Consider the following 22604-nt stretch of genomic DNA (forward strand, 5'->3'; position numbering starts at 1 on the left):
TTGTGGCATGTCTTTGCACAGAAATTTCTTCCCACTAACTCCTAATGGCCCAATCCTATTCGTATTTAAAGGCTCAAAGATCATCATATCCACAAAGCCTTCTTAGAAATCACAGATACAAGGAAGCTTATCTTTTCCTAAACAGCACAAGTGCAGCAGTTTACCTATGCTCTTCATAATATTTCATATGGTTCTTTCCTGCATTTAGTTACAATTACTTACTTCTGTTTTTCATAGTGCACATGTATGGGTATGCATACACATATAACACACATATACATCACGTATACACACATACACACACACACACACACACACACACACACACACAGAAAGAGAAAGACAATTTGCAGTTATTGCCTTACATTTTTCATTGCTGCTACCAGTTTTTAAACTCCTTATGGATAGATTGGTGTCAACTAATATTTGCTCTTCCCATGAAGCCTAGCTCAATGTCTTGCACAGAGTAGGTAACCATTAATGAAGACGTATAAAATGAGTTCTTCTCGTAAACTGCTTTGTATACAATCTGCATAACGAAATGAACAAAGCCATATACTATGCTAACGTCACCAAGAATTAAGTAATCAATTACAGAAATATATATCTGGCTCTTCCAATCTTCACTTTATTATATAGCAATCTTACTGGAGGGAATGATTTAGCACAAACTCACAGTTAAGTGTCCTTCATGATGATCTGGGAAATGAATAAACAAGTACTCAGTGGCTACCAGTTGCATTATGGAATCACCTAGGAATTCCATCCTCTGGTTGTGGCCTCTGGAAAAAACAACATCAATGCAGAAGAGATCAATAGGCATTTGTATTATTAAAAAAAGAAACAGAATTTTTAAAAAGACATGATTGTAAAAGGCAATGTATTCACCTTGCTTTAAAGCACAAAATTAAATACAAGTCCCTAAGGCTTCTCAATTGAGGAGAGATCTGAGTCAATATAGATTGGGTCTTGAAGAAGAAAGTGAGCACCATCTTAGGATTACAAAACTGCTAAAATAAAGATTGGTAAATGGTGTCTGGTCAGAGGTTAAGGAATATCAACTGAAAAATATAGTACAGATTGTTATCTGCACAGAGAACCCCCATTCAGACGAAATAAAGCAAAAAGGTCCAGAAAAGATTTTTGTTAAATCTTTACTTCTTTATTGAAATATATACTCTATCTGGAATCCAGTTTAAGGACACTAAAAAAAATATCTATGACAAGAATCTTAAATCTTTACACTTTAAAGATAGCTGTGAATATTTGATTTGGGGGAGAGAAGCCAAAAACAGAATGAAAAACAACATGCAAAAAAATAACATTTTGGTTATTTTCCTAATTATTACATTAGCTTATCTCCAAATCACTCATCTAGAGCTAGGGTGGAGGGCCAATTTCAGCCCTTGGTCTGTTTTTGCAAATTTAATTGGGACACAGCCATGCTCATTCATTTACATTTTCTCTATGGCTGCTTTTATGCTACTAGAGCAGAGCTGAATCACTGAAACAGAGACCACATGGCCTGCAAAGCCTAAAATACTTAATATCTATCCCTTTACAGATAAAATTTTTACTTCCTTCATGCTTCTCTTCTACTCTACGAAGAAATAAGATGCACGACAATGAAACCAAAAATATTGTATTGGAACATATCCCAGTGTCTGGCTACTCACCATCTCCTGATGTGACCTTCCTGGAAATATGTTTGAAATCCCAATTCCTTTGAAAGGCATGCAGCAAAGGTTTGGGACTTCCTGTCTAAATGGTCACACTGGGATTACACGAGCAATTCTAACTTACAGGGTCAGATGGTTAAATCCCACAGTTCTCAATGTGAATGCTCTTGCCAGAAGTCGAACATGAGTAAAAATTACTCCAATTGCTTCTTCAAACTCAGTAAGTTTCTGTAGAACTGGAGAAGTCTCAATAAGTTGTCGATCAGTATTTGGCTCTTGTAGCTGCATGAGAAGAAAATAAATAAAAAACTATGTGCAGTGTTTGGTTACAAAAGTAATTATCAATTCTAGGATAGTGTTTTATAAAATTCCTTCTCCTATGGGCAGAAATTTCTGAAATGCCAATAAAACATGGAAGCTTCTTTCTCAACCCTTAGAATGGCAAACAAACCTAATATTTAAAGAAGGCTCAAAAAATATTTTCCAATCTTCTATCAAATTTCAAGGCCAAGTACTGTACACAGATAGTTCAAAATCCCAAGTATTATACTAACTCCCCAAGGAAGAGGCAAAAGGAAGGACTGCTGGTGGAGAATATGTATATCTAGTAACACAGTGCTTCTCAAACTCTCATGTTCATCGGAGCTCTTGCAGGGCTTATTACATCCAGATGGCTGAGCTCTACCCCCCGAGTTTCTGATTCAGTACATCTGGAGAAAGGACTGAGAGTCTGCCTGTCAAGCAAGTTCCCAGGAGAAAGAGACACAGTTGCTGCTGGTCTGGGAACTGCCCTCTGAGAACCACTGTATTAGAGGAACATGACCTCTGTGTGTCTTCTAGGGACCACCTATTTTGGTAAATGAACACCACTAAAACTAGATTCAGCTTACACTGGAGATTATCATACCACTAGGCAGGTGGCTCCACATAACAATGAGCCTTTAACAATTGGCAGAGAGCAAACACGAAAAGCATAATTAAAGTGAACATTTTCAACAACTTTGGACAATTTCATAGTAATGTTTCTAAAGTTCTTTGAATTAATGCCATTTATTACCATACCATAAAGCCTCTCATGAAAGTTCAGCCACTAGTGATTATTCTTATATATGTATAATGTACATATACACACATGCATATATAAAAGTATGTAGGTATATATATACATGTATACATACATTTGTATATCTCCAAGTAAAATAGAAATACAAGCAAATACAAAGAATTTTTAAACTGGGAAAAAGAGGGTTACCATACACACATCTTTTAAATACCAAAATCTTGAGCAAAAAGTCATCACATTGTACTAAAATTTTAATTTACAATGTTTTATGCAATTTGAGTCAAAGCCTTCAATTTCCAAGATCCAAAGTAGGTTACAATTTAGCAAGGTTCATTTAGTATTTGTTCTTTTTACTAAGCCCAGACTTGACTCCATATTACTTTCTCTACAATAGCATGCAGGAAGATATACTGCAATCAACACATTAAGCTTTGAATATCACTTTTTTGGGGGAGAGAGGGCACCAAACCACAACCACACAAGGAGATCCTCCTGACTTGAAGGAAGACGACTCCCAGGGCTTTCCCCACCCCATCCCAGAGCACAAATGCAACACAAATGGGTTCATTTTACTATTGTTCCAAAGTTTTCCAATTCTGCCTAACACCCAGCCTAAAGTCATAGTGCCACTGAAGGGAATCAAAGGTTTATAAAAGCAGGAGGGGAAACAGGCAAGCTAAAATAACGTGAACCCCCAGATTTCTAAAGCTCACTGCAGACAGGAAGGTCACACTTACTTGGAGTGGGTGGAGAGGATAATTGAGCCAGACTTCACGTAGGTCCTGGAAAACAGAGTGATGCCTTTAATGCTCGAGGGAGCCATTTAACACACTCTGGAGTACTAAATAAAATGCCATTATTTGAAATAGTGAACTATTTCAGATGCTGACTCCACTTATTGCAAATTCAATAGTGCTAGCAAACTAATTTTTTTAAAGTGTATTCACCACTCAAACCGCCTGTAGTGACTCTAATTAGCCTATTAAGCTGGGGAGGAAAAGAGCCACCTCCACCCCCAGAAGTCAAAGATACCTTCTAAAAGTCAGTTACACATTTGCTTAACCTAATACATGGGATTAAGCTGCTGTTTTAATCATATTTTTTAGTTTATCATTCCCTAGAAATGTGCATCAGCTGTGCCTTTTGTAATTAAAACTCATCTCAGATGTCTTTTATTTTAGGCACTCGTTCATTATCATTTGAGCTGCTTTAAGATGGAGTGGAAAACATCCATATCTAGTGCCTAAACTCTCAGATCTATAAGACCACACTTTTACTGTGGGTCACTACAAATGTTCTCTTGAAATATGGAAATGAGTGGATTTTACGGAGAAGCCCAGTACATTATTTTATCCACTGAGCTAAATCTAGAGGCAGTTATAATTAGAACTTCCTCAGGATTAAAGCGTTTTTCCTTCAGTTTTAGACTCTAGGGAGCCTCTGACTGAATCTACTTTCTGGCCTTGATGTTAGGTTTTTCAAACAAGTAACAAAAGATTTTTAAAAAGAGGGGAAAATATTTTTTAAAAACTGGGGGGGGGGGGGGGCAGAGAAGAATAGGAAAATTTAGTATCACTGTGGCACACATGATGACCATGTGAAATAAAATATTCAGTGTTTTTTTGGGCAACTTGCATCCCAGTAAAATACACTTAAGAGGTTTTGGGTTTGTGTTTTGTTGCCAATATTTAAAAAAAAAAAAGCTTAAATATCAAACTGTTTTAAGGCACTTTAGAGAGCTTCTCTTAACCAATAACCTTTCCCTTGAATTCTCTGTACCATGAATTACGCAGAATGTCACTCCCTTCTTACAACTTTCTCACGTTCTCTCATGCTTTTTTCCTCCTCAAAGCAACAGGCCCAGTGCTGGCACACAGAAGATGCTACTACTAATGTTGATCATATCAACAGTAATAATCAACAGCTAGCTCTTCTAACCGACTCTCGTCTCCAATATTCGAAATTCTCAGGAACTTAATTCTAATTCCTCTTTCCCCTTTCTCCTGTTTTTCACTCAGTGACACTGTGATTACTCCTGAGATGTCTTAGATGTATAACCACTTAACACCTCACACCTAAATTATTTCCACTGCCTCCATTTCCTTTCATCTACCCTACTCAGAGATCAGGTTCTGCCATCCCTTGGTGTGAGAGAAAATAGCCTGTAAAATAAAAACTCCAGACTGGAATTCTAGCTCTACCATCTATTCAAGGCAAAAACCTCTTCCTTCAGTGTGTTCCAGAAAATGCTCACTGACTGCTGAGACATTTATTAATGCAACATTTTTTTTTATTTTGTTCATCGTCCTAAGTGTACTCTTTAATCTTCATCACCTATTTGACCCATCCCTTTACTCACCTCCTCTGGTAACCATCAGTTTGTTCTCTATAGTTAAGAGTCTGTTTCTCAGTTTATCTTTTTGTTTTTCCTTTGCTCATTTGTTTTGTTTCTTAAATTCCACATATAAGTGAGATCTTATGGTATATGTCTTTCTCTGACTTATTTTGCTTAGCATTATACTCTTTAGCTCCATCCACATCATTGCAAATGGAAAGATTTCATTCTTTTTTATGGCTGAGTAATATTCTTCTCTTTGTGTGTGTGTGTGTGTGTGTGTGTGTGTGTGTGTGTGTCTTTATCCATTCATCTATCAATAGACACTTGGGCTGCTTCCATAGTTTGGCTATTGTAAATAATGCAATAACATATGCAATAATGCAATAAACATAAAATAATGCAATAAACATAAAAGTACATGATTTACACTGATCCCTCCTTTGTCATTTTCACTTCCCTGACTCTATTTAAAATGCCCAGTCATTCTGTCCAAATCAAAGTTGGATCAGTTCACACTAGACCTTCTTTCTTATCACAATAGTATATTACTGATTAAAATCTGTCCTTACCCATTAAAAAAAAGATAGGGGTGCATGTATCTTTTACAATTAGTGTTTTTGTATTTTTTGGGTAAACACCCAGTAGTGTAATTAGTGGACTGTAGGGTAATTCTATTTTTAATTTTCTGAGGAACCTCCATACTGTTTTCCAGAATGGATGCACCAGTTTTCATTCTGACCAACAGTAGAAGAGAATTTTTCTCCACATCCTCACCAACGCTTGTTGTTTAGCAACATATTTTTATCAAATACCTATTATGTATTAGCTTACTAAAACAAATGAGACACTATTCCTGTCCTCAAAGGAGCCTAGTGGGGGAAAATGAAGGTAAATAAGTATAATTTAATGAACTGAGATCAGTTCTATAATAGAGATATAAATCAATGCAAGGAAAATTCTGCTTGGGGGTATCAGATAAAGCTTCAAAGAAGAGCTAACTCTTCAGATGTATCCTGAATGACATGAGGAATTTGGCAAATCAGCAGAGAGTGGCAATCAAAAGCAGGGCACCGTATATGCATAAATAATATGTCTCAAAGAAAACAGGTACAAAAAGGTAACTCCTAATAGGTAGAACATAGGATTTTAGGACAGTGAAAATACTCTATATGGTATTATAATGGATACATGGCATTACACATTTGTCCAAACCCACAGAATGTAACACCAAGAGTGAACCCTAAGGTAAACTACGGGACCTTGAGAGATGATGATGTATCAATGTAGGTTCATCAACTGTAATAAATGTACCACTCTGATGGGTGATGTTGATAAAATGGGAGAGGCTAGGAACGTGTGGCGGAGGAGGGGGAGTATGGGAAATTTTTACTCTCAATATGTCTGTGAGCCTAAAACTGCTCTAAAAAATCAAGTCTAAAAGAAATTTTTAATTAAAAAAGGGAATTCCTAGAATGGCACAAAGGGGGAGAAGAAAAGAAACAAAAAATAGATGGGAATTAGATTATGAAAACTATTAAATGCTCTGTTGTATAATATAGGCCTTGGCAGACAGTAAAGAAATCAAAGATCTTAAGCAAGAAAGAAAATAGTCAAATCCATACACTAAAAAGAAGACAACTCTAAATGTAGTGTGAATGATAGACTGGAATGGTTAAATACTTCATGTGAGAAATGAGGAGGGCAAACATTAAACCAAACAGGAACCAATTCAAGCCATATTAGACACAGGGGTGCCTGGGTGGCTCAGTCAGTTAAGCATCCCACTCTTGATTTCAGTTCAGGTCATGATCTCATGGTTCATGAGATTGAGCCTCGCATAGGGCTGCACGCTAACAGTGCGGGGCCAGCTTGGGATTCTTTCTCTCCCTCTCTCTTTGTCCCACCCCCAATCATGCCTTTGCACACACTCTCTCTCTCAAAATAAATAAACATTAAAAAAAAAAAAACATACTAGGGACAGAACTGATAGAAGAGTCTGCAACTCATAGAGATGGGAAGGAAAAAGCTTCAGGACGGAAGAAGATCGTAAGGTTTTCGGTTTAGATGATAAAAATAAAAGAGGTGAAATACGTTTTAGTATTAAGGTGATGAGTTCAAACACTAAAAATGTTGAAACGAGGTATGTACCCACATGAAGTTGCCCAGGGGCAATTTGAAAAGACATCCCAATCTCTGGGGCTCCAGAGAAAGGCCAGGGAAGGAGATATTAGGACAGACACGTAAAGACAAAAAGGGGGTGGGAAGGGAATAGGAGAATATGAAAGATTACATAGTAATCTCTCCCTATCTTTCCAAGAAGCCATTGGGACGATCAGATTGCAACAATGGATCTGAATGTATTGGGAAACCATGAAGGGCTACACAAAGATGAAAACATGGAGCCAGGAAAAACAGTCTGGGATGAAAGAGTGAATGAACATCAGACCAGGCTGAGAATGCAGAAACAGTCCCGCTGTCAACAGGGCTAGGGGGGACGACAGACATCAAGCCTACTGCAAAGATGGCAGGAAACTATGTTTCCCTCAAGGTCTTACAGCCGCTGTAAAATGCCAGAAAAAACACCCTCTTTGAGGGACCACTGCTTTTCTGCCGATGTTGCCCTCTGACCTGCTTTGCTATGTCTTCTCCTCTGAATAAACATTACTGGGGACACTATGTTAACTTGCCCTTAGCTCCTGACAGCACCCAATCCCAAATTAATCCGTGGCTGCCTTTTTTTTTTTTTTTTTTTTTTGAAAGAGAGAGGGAGGGAGGGAGGTTGGGGAGAGAGAGAGAGGGGGAGGGGGAGGGAGGGAGGGAGGGAGAGAGAGAGAGAGAGAGAGAGAAAGAGAGAGAATGAATCTCAAGCAGGCTCCACACTCAGTGCAGTACCTGACGAGGGGCTCAATCCCACCACCATGGGATCATGACCTGAGCCAAAACCAAGAGGTGGTCATTCAATCAACTGAGGCACCCAGGCACCCCAACCCATGGCTTCTTCTAACTCAGCTTCAGAAAAGACTACCAACCAAGAACTAATCCCTGCTTCCCTGGCTCCTCCTTACAATCCGCCAGCACCAGCCCTCCCGCCTCCCTCACTACATGGATTCAATAACTCTGTTTTGTGGGCCTACAGGTTTGTGTCTGGCTGCCTGTGGCTGATTAGACTTTCACAGTATCATTACTCAAGAAAAAATTCAACGGTTCACCCCCATCTCTCACACATTACACCTAATAGATGTGAACCAATATGGAGATGTCAAATGAGTCAGAATGGCCTGGTGTGTGCACTTGAAAATGGTGAAACAGAAAGACCATGTATTACTAAGCACTGCTCAGTTTCATAAAGACACACTAAGATGAATTCTGAATCTCGGCCTTCCCATTTGTAAGATCATGTTCAGACTCTGCTTCTTCATTGAATCACTTATTCATTTTATTCTGTTAACAAATATTTATTAAATACTGCGCTTGCCAGCACTGCACTCGGTACTGGAAATATAAGATAAGCTTGCTAAGTAGACAAGTGGGAGAAAGAAGCAGTTTAAAAAGAGAAACGAATCTAAACAAAAACCGATGCAATGAAAAGCACATGGTGTAAACCTGCATATAATTCAGGAAACCAGGAACACAGCATAGATTTGGGGGGGGGGGGGGTGGGGAAGCAGGTACGATGGGAGAAGGGGGCAGGGAGTAGCTGGGAGTGAGGGGACTAGTGTAAGGCAAGACTGGAAGGAGGAAGAAAGCAAAGAAGTTGCTGAAATTGCCAACAAAAGATAAAGGCCAAAACAAAGATATTTTAAGATTTGAGAAAAAGACTTAAAATACATGCCATCTGCTACAGATATAAATCAAGATGCACACTCATTTGTATGTGTAGGACAAAATGGGGGACATGGAACATCTGTAGATAACTTCCCCATCAGGAGAAAATTCACAAACATAAAATCATCACAAATCTCTATAAAAACAAATATAAAAAAATCAAATCCTCAAATATGAACATTATTGAGGTCACATTTTTCAAAACTATTGATTCTTTTTTTTTTTAAATATCCTAAGTTATTCAGTAATAACATCTGACAGCCATTTAAGCTGAAGGTTTCACAAAGGCTTAAAACACTGGCTTCCTATGTTCTTTATTGCTCCATGAGGGCTATTTCACTCAATTATAATGACATTTCAATTTGGAATACAGAGTTGCGTCTCCCTTTAAATGTTAAATTGACTTGTTTTGGTACAAAAAGCATCCAGTATGCTCTATTACATGCAGGATTTTAAAAAGTGGCTCTAGCAATATTAATAGCTTAATACTTTAGTAACAATAGGGACTATTTTAGAATCTATCATTTGTTCTTAAACTATAACTTGTTTAAGGAAGAAAAAAAAAAGTACCTTCATACTCTTTATTCATAGCCCTGTCAGAAACTCCCTATGAACTCACTTTCTAAAATAAATATACATTTATCTAGTCTACATAGTTTATATAAAAATAAATCCTAAACAGAAAAGCCAAAAGGCTATAGCTTCAAGTAAGCTTGCATGGTGCAGGTACCCAACCATTATAAAACAGAAAATCATAATCAACTTCAAGATACTTGAAAATAAAGCAAAGTATTATTACTGAATTTGTTAAGTGGCCATGGGAGAAATGGGGTCTCAGGTAGAAGGCAAATTCCTAGTGCAAATGCCCACAGGACTTTCCCATTTGCAACAGGGTTGAGTAAGTTATTTTTGTTGTATTGAAACCTACCATCCATGGCATATTCGGGAACTTTGTTTCTCTCTTTAAACACAAACACTAATTGATATAAAATCTACTATAATGATACTTGAGAAAAATCAAATGATTCAAGATAAATACCGGATCATTAAAGAGTAAGCGTCCAAATAACTGTTTGGCTTCCTCCAGGCTTCCCTCCAAGTAAACAGCTCCTAGATAAAAGGAAGAGAATGCCAAAAGGAAGGCTGCATTAATATTCAAAGAAAATTATATGTCTCTATAAATAAAGCAAAAAGGCAAGCCAAAACTCACTCACATTAAAGAAAAAAAACTGACAAGACCAGAGCAACTATTTTAAAGGTAGCATCTTCCCTCTCTTAGCCAGGATTTGTACTATAAATTAGACTGAAATGTGAAATTCAAGTTACTAAAACCTAAATCCAATATTTTAAGTAAAAAGAGGCCTACTATGAACTATCATGCGAGGTATGGGTATGAACTTACTAAGGGAACTATGCACAAATACCGACTTTACGGGCATGTTAGGTTTTATTTTATATTTATAGTTTATGTTTTAGACCATAAAAAGACCTGATAAAACTTGAGCTCAGATCAATGAAGGCTTCTGCAAATAAAAATCAGGACAATCTCAAGGGCACCTGGATGGCTCAGTTGGCTGAGCTTCCAACTTTTTTGGGGGGGGAGGGGGGGGAATTCTATCTTTCTATTTTTTAATATATGAAATTTATTGTCAAATTGGTTTCCATACAACACCCAGTTCTCATCCCAAAAGATGCCCTCTTCAATACCCATCACCTACCCTCCCCTCCCTTCCACCCCCCATCAACCCTCAGTTTGTTCTCAGTTTTTAAGGGTCTCTTATGCTTTGGCTCTCTCCCACTCTAATCTCTTTTTTTTTTTTTCCTTCCCCTCCCCCATGGGTTTCTGTTAAGCTTCTCAGGATCCACATAAGAGTGAAAACATATGGTATGTGTCTTTCTCTGTATGACTTATTTCACTTAGTATAAGACTCTCCAGTTCCATCCACGTTGCTACAAAAGGCCATATTTCATTCTTTCTCACTGCCATGTAGTATTCCATTGTGTATATAAACCACAATTTCTTTATCCATTCATCAGTTGATGGACACTTAGGCTGTTTCCATAATTTGGCTATTGTTGAGAGTGCTGCTATAAACACTGGGGTACAAGTGCCCCTATGCATCAGCACTCCTGTATCCCTTGGGTAAATTCCCAGCAGTGCTATTGCTGGGTCATAGGGTAGGTCTATTTTTAATTTTTTGAGGAACCTCCACACTGTTTTCCAGAGTGGCTGCACCAGTTTGCATTCCCACCAATAGTGCAGGAGGGTTCCTGTTTCTCCATATCCTCTCCAGCATCTATAGTCTCCTGATTTGTTCATTTTGGCCAGTCTGACTGGCATGAGGTGATATCTGAGTGTGGTTTTGATTTGTATTTCCCTGATGAGGAGCGATGTTGAGCCTCTTTTCATGTGCCTGTTGGCCATCTGGATGTCTTCTTTACAGAAGTGTCTATTCATGTTTTCTGCCCATTTCTTCACTGGATTATTTGGTTTTGGGTGTGGAGTTTGGTGATGAGCTTCCAACTTTTAACCCCAGCTCAGGTCATGATCTCACGGTTCATGGGACTGAGCCCCAGGTCGGGATCTACACTGACAGCGCAGAGCCTGCTTGGGATTCTCTCTCTCTCTCTCATAAAAAATAAATAAATTTTAAAAAATCAGGACAACCTTTTTCTTTAATTTGAAATAACTATTTAACATTTAAACTGGGTATCAAATCAAATAACATTTTAATTGGGTATCAAATAACTCTGGAGTAAGATAGTCCTATATTTTTGAAATCATATTTTTATATATGTCTTCAGAAAGGCATTTTTTAAGTAAAACATTAAGACACTTAGTCACCAGGACTTTTGATGAATAAATACATTTATTATTTGTCCATAGTTATAGTAATAATAATAATAATGAGGAGGATAGTAAAATAATAACAATGAGGAGGATAGTAAAAGTAACAGTAGTGGTTTGGGGACTACTCAGGCCCTAGGCAAAGTGCAAAGCATTTTTGCATTCTTATCTTCACCTTCATAGGACACCTCAGTAAAGAGTGTTACAAAAGATTTATAGGACTTGGGCTTATAGTAGGTGATTTGGGGAAGGTTTAAGGAAATGGAACTCTGAAGGGGTGGCTGCCAGGATTGCATATTAAGATTCTCACAATTCTGTGAGATAAGTGATCCTATCTCCATGTCACAGATGGGGAAACTGAGGCTCAAAGAGACTCAGTAACTTGGTGAAGACACAGTGCTGATAAATAAAGCAAAAAGGAATTGAATCATGTCTGCCTGGCTTGGGAGCCAACTGTAACACTGTCAAAATTATTATGTGTACAGAGCACAGTAATTCCATGTGACACATTCTCTGAAAATAGACATATTTGTGCAAAACAGACATAGCTGTGAAAAGACTGTGGATACTAATTATTAAACATTCTCTTGTTACCATCATCAGTACAAAACTATAATGGGATGCTTTTATACTCATTTTCAAAGGAAGAAGGAAAAATTGATAAGGAAGCACAAAGGCCTTTGAAACATAAAATGTACTCAATCATTTACCTAAAAAAAAAAAAAAAAAAAAAATCAAGGAATTGTCAATCTACTGTTATATTTCACTGTAAAGCATACTTGCAATCACGAGCTCATTAACTCTTCCTAACTTTCCTGTGCCAATAGCTAACTATATTCTGGTTATAGTAAAAAAGAAACCGAGGAAGTAAAGTGTCTGCATCAGTCTTGCTTCAAGTGAGTAAGTAATAGTTACATAGACTCAAGCCCTGGGATTTAAAAAATGCAGTGTTTTCAAGATGTTGAAGTCAGAAAATCTTGTCAATAGTTTAAAATGTGATTAAAAACAGTGTTAGGGCCTCAGAAGCAACCTACTTACTGTTTATTTATGCATGTGGTCCTGAATCAGATCTGGAAAGTAATCCATCTACATATTAACTTACTTCAGTTCAATTCAGTATATACTAACCATGCACGTACATGACATCAGACACCAGTTCAGGCATGGGGAATGCAAGAAAAGAAAGCAAGACTGCTGCTCTGGAAGAGCTACAATAACCACAATACGTGAAGTTAGTGTTCTACTAGGGACCTCACATGCTTCGGAAACAACTAACTTTGTCCCAAGTTTCCACACTGAATTTTATATGGTCTCCAAACATTTTAAGCATACAAGAAATTAGATTATAAAAAGAGAAATTACCTATTAATGCTTCAAAACAATTAGCCATTGCATGTCGAAGGTCTGATTCCCTACAAAGGTCAGGTCCATGAGCATAAAGCATAAAACGATCCAGTTCAAGTTTCTACAAAATTCAAAATGACAATAAGAAAGAAAGAATCTGACGAAGTCATAACTGCAACAACTCAACATCTCCTGGGGGTAAGGGGTTATGGATACAAATTAATTGGTCTTATGTCAATAAAGTAAGAGAGTTTAGCTTGCCATTCATTAGGAGTCCTTACATATGGTTCAGATCTGACTAATCTCAACCTTTCCCCAACTAGGCTTCTATGAACTCTGATGTTTCAACTCTGATGGTTCAGAACTGATCAGATCTGAGTCTAATTCCAAGTTCAGACCAAGCACTAGCCAAAGCTGGAAAAAGACTATGCTATAAGACCATGGGCCTTTGGGGTCACCCAACATGTCTAGAGACACAAATCTAACCCAAAGTCAACCTCTTTGATTCCCAATTTATATGGTATTGATGTCTGTACTATACAGAACAAATTTGTATGTGGCAGAACCAATGGGAACCCTTGGAAGATTTCAAAATGCCTTGTATCTCTAAATCTTTTTTTTTTTTTTTTTTTGTAGTTTGGATTAAGGATTTCTGTGGCCCTTTATCTCTGTACTTGTGTCCACTCTGTGAGGTCTCTGTACTCATCTTTCAGAAGGCTCAGTGAAATCTGAGCAACAGGGTTGGATTCACCTTAAGGGCTCCTGGACTATTGTTTGTAATGAATTATGCTTCTTTTTTTTTAATTTGGCCTCAGAAAAGTTTAGAACCAAATTTGTGGCCAAGATGTGGAAATTGTGTAGGACTTATGAATATATCTGTGTACAGTAACTTCACTTCTGGCTTCATTTATTTTCCTGCATATTTTCTCTTTACTTTGAGTTAAGTCCTACTGATTTCTTACCCTATTATAAGACACAAATCAAGTCCTTTTAGAACTAGACACAGTATGAATGATTTTTTAAAATAAAACTCCTGAAACTGAATAAATGGAAATCACAATTCTTCCCATAAAAGGAGAAAAATACAAACATTGCATATGCATGCAATAAATCTGTTTCCATTACCCTATAATTCAGTTCAATAAATTCTTACTAAACAGGAACATGCTATGTACTATGGAACAAGTCACAAGTTAATGAACCAACTAGGACAATATAAGTCTTATCAGTCCTCAAATAGGATACTCAGATTTCGTGTGTCTCAGTGTATTTTAATATCCATATCCATTTACACTGGAAAAAGAGACAATACAAATCAGACATATGTGCTATCAGTATTCTGTACTGCTACGAATTCATGAGTACAAAATATATTCAAATGAGTTTCGACTACCACAAATGCAACAGCAGGAAACACATCTTTTAAAAAATTGATCCCTAAGTGCAAGAGCTTATGCTAGAATATGTAAATTTCACCTGTTGCACAACTTCACTGGGAAAATCCAATTGTCTGCTAATCTCTGGAGCCCTGTTTGAGAATAGACTGCAAGTCATGTTTTATATTACAAACAAGTCTGGAATGCTATGAATTTTCCAACTTTTCATAATCCCTGCTCTACATCTTTACTTTTTCCCGTAGGCATTAGTGGAACTTTTAAAAAGGAGAGTGGTGTTCAACTGGTGCTTGTCTTAAAAGTTCATCTGTCTGTGGAGAGCTGACCTGAGCTTTCATTAGATTCTCAGAGATTCTCAGCAATCCTGTTAAGTACTTCCCTCCCAAATGGTTCAAACCACTGGTCTAGACAGAGGGCAAGGCCACCACTGCCTTCTGCTGGAGCAGATGAATGTTGAATGCTATGGGAGTGTCAGTACTTGGGGTGGAAGAAGAGCATACAGAAAAGTGAAGGGAGAAACTGGGCAAATTAACTCACAGGTTTGTACATACCCCAGGTGTCACATAACAGTTTCTGTTTTCCTGCTATGGCAATTTTTCAAACTTTGTAAATATCCTGCCTACAACTGTTTGAAAAACAATCCATTATATCTTAAACTGAAAAAAAAATTGGGAGGGGGTTGATAACTACTTATTAACATTTATTTCCAGTGGACATTTATGTGCCCTGTCAGGAAACATTTTGACAATTAAAGCAACGAAACATTGAAGTAGTTGTACGTAGGGTTGTAGAATTTCACTCATTGTGAAGCTCCTAAAACCAAGTTGGCATACATGTCGCCTATAGTTTTTCATTAATGTGTCATTACTTGCATTCTCAAATGCCATCATTATGATGATGGTATTACATAAAATTAAATAATACACTCTTGCTAACATAAAACCAGAGGCTAAAATTAACCATTTTGAATATATTAAATGCCTTAGCAAGATCAAATTAAGAACCAGGATGGGTTTAATCCAGTATTTTCTATAAAACGAAGAAAAAAAAAAAAAGAAAAAGAAAGCAAAAATCAAGGGAAACTCAGAAAAGTTTTTCCAGTGAATCAATGATTGGTGTTTGGAGATTTAAAAGCCACAGTTTCCCTTACTACTGAATAAACACACAGGTCTTTAAAATGTCATAATTTATAATGAAAACAGTGGTAGCAACAATAAAACAACAAACTCCTACTAATTGATTTACCTCTTTCTGTGATTACTACGAACAAGGATTATGGCAAGTACTTTACAAAGTGAATTCTTCAAACTCAAATGATAATATTGGGGCACCTGGGTGGCTCAGTTGGTTAAGTGTTCGACTTCAGCTCAGGTCACGATCTCATGGTGTGAGTTCGAGCCCTGCATAGGGCTCTCAACTAATGGTGTGGAGCCTGTTTGGCATTCTCTCTCTCTCTCCCTCTCTCTCTCTCTCTCTCAGAATAACTAAAGAAACTTAAAAAAACAAAACCACTCAAACAATAATTTCCTTTCTTACAACCACCCTGAGTGGCAGGCACTGATGCCATCTCCACTTTACAGATGAGAGAGCAGAGGCTTGGAGGAAAGACAACAACCTGCCTAGGTCCCCCTCACCCCACTGTTTGTAAGAGGGGCGTGGACTGGAATCCTGGTGGCCAATTCCAGCGCCTGAATTGGTTTGCTCTAATTTACTGTCCTAAGACACCATATAGAGACAGGAAGATCAGATAAGATAATGTAAATAAGTAAAATGTCCACCATGAATCTAAACTGAAAAGAGTCAAACAATGAAGTCAATGTGGCTGGCTGGACAACCTAAACCCTAAATCTTAATTACTGGGATTTGTGATATCTGGGAATTCTCAAACATCTAGAAAGTATCCCTTGTGGGTATAAATGGGCAGGCATATTTCATTCAAAGCTATAATGCTGCTTATTAGCGTAAATTAAAGACAAATGCCATACAGAAATTTTACACAAAGGGAAGATACAAAATATTTCATTTCTTTGCTCTGTTCTTGTTCTTTTTCCCCAAATGTTTAACTCTATTCACGCACATCTGTCAAATTTTTCCTCTTCTGTTATCAAGTTACTTCACCATGGAGTTCATTAGTTGCTGGTGAACTCACAAAGGTAACAGAACTAATAAGACTGAATCTTTAAAACCCAAACAAAAAAAAATCCTTCCCAGTCTATAAAATATTAAACTCTTAATATACCCTAAAGAGTTACTTATTCAAATGCAAAATTATGCATGGAATGAAGAAGAAAACTTCCGACTTTACCACAAATGCTTCAGATGTTTGACATACCTTTGCTAACATGGCAAGGTGCTGATTCTGAACAATGGCGGTCCGGTAAGTTGCTAATCCTCCTTCTTCCAGACTAGGAAACAAGTAGTACAAATGGACACTGCAAAAAAAAAAAAAAAAAAAAAAAAGGTACATAAATAAATATGCATCACAACCTTCTGTCTGTAGCTCCAAGTTACAAAAACAGGCCTGGCACACAATATCTGCACAACAGATATCAGCTGTGTTGAACCAAACTGAAGGGTTTGATTAAAAGTCTATGAAAGTTAAATAGGAAGCACAGTATATCTGAATGTACTAAAACCCAAACAGCACCATTCACTCCTATTTTCACATCTACTTGTGTTAAAAGACTTCTCTGACAAATCTGATGACAACAAAGACCTGAGCGGTTGGTCATGGACTGCTAAGAGCAAATTTATGTGACACTCAGATACCAGGCCTGGAAACAAATACCTTTGCTGGGGCTGAGTTATGAGTAGCCTCTGAAGACAAGCCTGGAAGCCCCGAGCAGGCAGCAGTGGTGGCATATCCTTTACAAATACAACAGGGACAGGAACAGAACCAAGACTGGCCTCAAGGAAAGCCAAAGGGGTTGATGGAAAGCATGGAGATTTGGAAGAAGGCCACATGGACAGTTGCACCATGACAGCAAATGCTGCTCCTAAATCTCACCCCAGTTTTTAGGATCTGCTGTTGGTTGGGGCAGCTAGCTTGTTCAGTCCTATTGTGTCCAGTGAGAACAGGCTTGGAGAACAGCCCCCTCTGTCTCATTATGTCCTTTTTGGGAAAAGAAATGACCCAGAAAGAATACAAATAGCTCAAGATAGTTCCCAGAGAGGTACATGTTGTCTCCCTTTAAAAGAGAGACCCTGTGGGCTTTCCTACCCCTACCCCTGAATTAAGGACACAAACACACTTCTGGAGAGAAAATACATACAAATACACACATGCACGTACACACATATGCATACCAAAATCTCGTCGTTAAAATTACTTCCCTTGAGATCAGAAAGAGTGAGAAATGGATTAAAGACAAATCCTAGAAAATGAAATGACATTTTAAAATATCATCCCCTTCTCTACAAATTGAATATAAGCTCTGAAGCATCGAGACCAAGACAAGCTGGATCTCTTGTGGTTGTAGCAACTTGAACATAAACTTGACAGGACAAAGACACTAGCCTTTCATCTTATAATCTTGTGCATTACAGCGTCAGTGAGTACAAGTTATCAGGGCAAGAGCCACAGACAGATAGCTTGCAAGCTGTACGGAAGAGACAAAATACATTGTGTTTCAATCCCTTATTTAGATAATTACAAAGAGGGTAACAGAGTAAGTATGTTACCTATAAAATGTAATTATTAGGGGACAGCAGAAAACCCTCCTTACCTGGTCAGAAATTCAACAACAGCGTCACCTAGGAACTCCAACCTTTCATTGTGATTAATCCTGTAGGAAAATTTTAAAAAATCACTTAAAATAGCAAACATCTACATTCCCTCCCTCTCTTCTCAAGGAAAAGACACATGAGAGCTCCTTTTGTAATTGAAACACTCTACCTTATTCTTCATAATCAAAAGCACTGACCACCATCTTAGTCGAAGTATGGCGCACCTACTGGGTAAGGGAGGGGGCATTCTATCGTACTCTGTACTTAAGGCCTTCCTACCTGAGGGCTTCCTTCCCCTGGGAATCAGATTTAAAGTGAGGAGTTATCACCCTAACAACTGTGAATCTTTCCACACTGCTAAAAGGTGGGTAAGAGAAAGGAGAATGCATTCTAATGAGTTAGAACTGAGCACTGAAAAAGATTTGGTACAATGTTCTAAGAACAGCTTCCCATTGCCCAAACTCTAAATTTAACTTAGCATCTAAAGTCCTTCAAAAGAGGCCTAACCTATTTTTTCAAGTCCCAGTATCCACTGGTATCCTCTCCCACCTATGTTTTGGGCTCCTGCCCCCAAACTGTGTGGTACTCTCTGAAAAGGGCATATGCCCTAAAGCTTTCCACCATCACTCCTGTGCACTGAGCCTACTCATTCCTCAAGGCCTACCAAATGCTGCTTCTCTGTGAATGCTTGCCCGAGGGCTCTCATCTAAATCAATACTCCCCCTTCAGTGCACATCACACTTTATTTACACCTTCATTGTGTGATGAAGGCACATCTCCCAGGCTAAGTTCCTCATATCCAAGTGTAAGGCTGAATGACCGGGAAGGTAGTCCATAGGAAACCTCTGTCTGCCTCTCAGAAAGTCCAGCACAGCCACCTTCCCTCAGTGCTAAAGCAGATCGCTACCTTTGGCTGAGCAGAGATGTGACATGATCTGGTTCAGGTTTTTAAAAGGCCACCCTGGCTGCTGTGCGAAGAAAGCGTGCAGGGTGACAAGCACTGAGAGGGGTACTGTGGCTGTCTGGTAAGACATGACGGAGGCTCAAGCTGGGAGGAAATGGTGGGGAAGGCGAGAAAAGAAAAGAATGAAGGTCAATACCTAGATTTTGGCTTCCATAGCTGGGTGAAAGGTGGTGCCATTTACTGTGAGGGGAGGACCAAAAGGAACAGGTTTGGGCAGAAGCAGGAGGTGCATTTGAAGAATGTTTACTTTGAAATGTCCATGAAACATCCAAATGGGGAAATCCAGTATCTATGATCCTACTGTTCACGGGCAAGAACAAAGCTGGTAATAAATCTTTAGGAGTGGTCAATGTTTAGACAGGATTTTGGGCGATGGAACTGGATGATACTACCTATATAGAGAATTAAGCTAGCAAAAAAGGATCTCAGGACTGAGCCCAGGGGAGGGCCACACTTGAGGTCAAGCAGAAGAAAAACCAGCAAAGGAGAGGGGACTGGTTGGGGAGGTGGGCGGAAAAGGAGGCCAGTGTTATCCCTCAGCAAACAAGAACAAGCGTCAAGAAAGAAACGGATCCAGGTAAGATGCAAAGAGAGCATGGATGTGATGCTGAGGACACTGTTAAGGCCACTGGAGTGGGGGGCGGGGGGGAGCATCTCTGTGAAACAGAAAAGACAAACCCGATTCTGATTAGAATAGGCTGCAAACTAACGTGTGTTTGAAGCCTCTTATGGGAAGAACCCGGGTTCCTGTTTCAGGGCTAGTGGCAGACAAAGAAACTATGGGTCTGGAGGATTATAACAGAAGGAAGCCAGGAAGGATGGTGACAACAGTGACAGGGAAAGGAGAGCACACCAAATCCCTGGGACCTGAGCAATGAAGGGGACAGACCTGGGCCTGGGCAGGATCTCACCTCCCTAACTCCAGGGTTCTCCTCATCTTCTGATACTGACCCTCATCTTCTTCAAAAATTCAACAGCTGACTATCAAGTCCAAACCTGCCTGGTTTTCAAGGCGATTCTTTATCTAGTCCCACAGTAACCAGCCGTTTCATCTACTTTCAACAGCAATTCACGACTCTAAGTTGACCAGACACACCACTGCTTCTCCCTTCCATGTGACCTCTCCCAAATCCTGCTTGTTCTTAATGTCAGCTGGGGGCCTGCCTGAATCACTGGAGCTCCCGGGAGCACCCCTAGCCCCACGTGACTTAAGCATTTATCACTCAATTTATAACAAAATTATATACTATCTTTTATTGTTCACTGCCTCATGTATGCCAGTTTAGTTTCCTTATTTCCTGTTTATTTATTTTTTGAGAGTGGGAGTGCAAGTACCTGAGCATGAGCAGGGGAGAGGGGCAGAGAAAATGGGCGGGGGGGGGGGGGGGGGGGGGGGGGAGGGAGGGAGAGAGGGAGGAATGATCTTAAGCAGGCTCCACGTCCAGTGTGGAGTCCAACACGGGGCTCGATCTCACAACTATGAGATCATGACCTGAACCAAAATCAAGAGTCACACACTTAACTGACTGAGCCACCCAGGCACCCCTAGTTCCCATATTTAAAATCACCCTATAGTTTCCATACATGTGGAAAATTTTTTAAGATAGTTATTTATAAATTAAATGACTCCTGGCTACCAAATCATCTACTTGGTAACTTGAGTTCAATTTTATATTATCTCACATATCTCATAATTTAATTCTTCCACCCTACCATGCCTCCACATTTTTTTTCATTCCTCCACATTTTAGAATTTTAAAGGAAAAATAAAAATAATAGGAGAAAACTAGAAAGATATGAGCAACAAAGATATGATTCTGAACTTTCATTTCAATATGTCCTTTATTTATGTGAAAAAGGCATTCTGGAAAGCAGTTAATAGTCAATAATGGAAAATGCAGGGGAAAAAAGTAAACAATTTATAGCTATGATGAAGAATTCATAATCTAATAGCTTACAGAAAGAGAAAAAAGAGAAAGAAAGAAAAGGAAAAGAAAAAAGCCCTCAAACATATTTTCCTCAGTCTTACCTACTTTGTATTAGATTTTAGAAGACTTTGTTGCTAATCCATTAGCCAAGAATAAGTAAACATTATATTTTAAAAGTATGTTTTAGAAGCTACTTGATACTGTGATTTTGTTTTCCAAATAAACCAAAACTCCAAAAGTGTCTGTCATCGTTCTTAGCGCATCAAGGAGTAGAGGCCCTGGTTAACATGGTAACTAGGCCTAAGACCTCTTGCTAACTTAATTTCATGAAACCTAATAAACTGTTATCCTGAGAGATGATGGGAACAGCAAAAAGAAATGTTTTTATAAAGAAAGAAATTAGTATTACCCTATTCTCTTCCAAAAGTCAGTAAAATGAGAATAGCATTTTCTGTGGTGGAGACTATTTTTTTTGCCAATAGTTCAAAGCACTGTACAGAAAATCTGCTTAACATGGAAAGTAAGAAACCACACCTGGGGTGCGGACAAACCATATTTGGATTGTCTTATGCTTTATTAAACTGTGAGACATCTAGGAAAAAAATAAGACATCTGGTCAAAGAATAATAGCTGCTTTGAGTCATATACTATTTGAATGAAGTCATATTGGCATAAATTTTACTTTAATTTGTTTTATAAACTTTCAGGACAAGAACTATGTCTAGGATTTTAATAACCACAAAGTTAGACTATTATTATTTAATGTGTTAAAAATACAAGGTCACAGTTTCAAACAGGTTTATTCAATAGTGAGTCTGCCATCTACTAAATAATTTGCTCATATCCAGCGTATGTTTTTCTGTGTCTACACTGTGACTAAATGCTGGCCGTGAGTCACAAACAAAAATGGAGATTAAATACCACTTCAGTTCATTATTGTAACGGACAATTCCTAATTCAACGGTTTATCTAGAAAAAAATGGACACACCGAGCTGCTAGTCACTTGACTGCAGAGGCCAAGCTTTTGTTCCTTCTTCTATTGTTTCTACACTCTTTAATCACCCTCTTTATAAATGCTAACTAGTTCCAAGAGGAGATGTTTACTGAGCAATAAACACTCCATTTGTTTTTGAGAACTGAATCAGCAAAGGCATTATGAAATCTAGACTAAGTATATCATTTATACAGCACATTTGGCCTGAGGAATTCAAAGCACTTTATAAAACATAACGGTCTCCCTGTAACAGTAATTCCTGTAAGGTGTCATTTACTTCATGGAAAACCATCTTGGGATGGGCCAAGTCCAAGGGTGACTACTACAGTGACAGCATGGACATTTTCCCACCTTTGCATTTCAGGCCTTAACCAGTGACAGGTACAGTGAAGCTAGAAGGGGTGCTAGAGATCAGCTGAACCTTCCACCCAATTCAGGAATTCTATTCATTACAACTGTCTGGACACTTAGGGAGTAGGGAGGTCAGAGAGCTACTAGAT

At 38.4% G+C, this 22604-nt stretch overlaps 1 protein-coding gene across 7 annotated transcripts in view; it reads right to left on the reverse strand.

Moving 5' to 3' along the window:
* DROSHA (drosha ribonuclease III) overlaps positions 1 to 22604 on the reverse strand; it is a 124452-nt gene that overhangs the window by 19275 nt on the left and 82573 nt on the right. For all 7 annotated transcript variants that reach the window (XM_019450726.2, XM_019450727.2, XM_019450725.2 and 4 more), the window contains 7 exons: positions 18217 to 18276; positions 16824 to 16923; positions 13116 to 13218; positions 9945 to 10015; positions 3480 to 3524; positions 1804 to 1961; positions 677 to 782 (listed from right to left, as the gene is read on the reverse strand). In XM_019450726.2, coding sequence (XP_019306271.1) covers positions 677 to 782; positions 1804 to 1961; positions 3480 to 3524; positions 9945 to 10015; positions 13116 to 13218; positions 16824 to 16923; positions 18217 to 18276 — 643 coding nt within the window. The remainder of the gene's footprint in view (positions 1 to 676; positions 783 to 1803; positions 1962 to 3479; positions 3525 to 9944; positions 10016 to 13115; positions 13219 to 16823; positions 16924 to 18216; positions 18277 to 22604) is intronic.

This window comes from Panthera pardus, unplaced genomic scaffold (assembly GCF_024362965.1).
Source record: "Panthera pardus isolate Hobbes unplaced genomic scaffold, ASM2436296v1 HiC_scaffold_2, whole genome shotgun sequence".
In the NCBI taxonomy this organism is placed as follows: domain Eukaryota; kingdom Metazoa; phylum Chordata; class Mammalia; order Carnivora; family Felidae; genus Panthera; species Panthera pardus.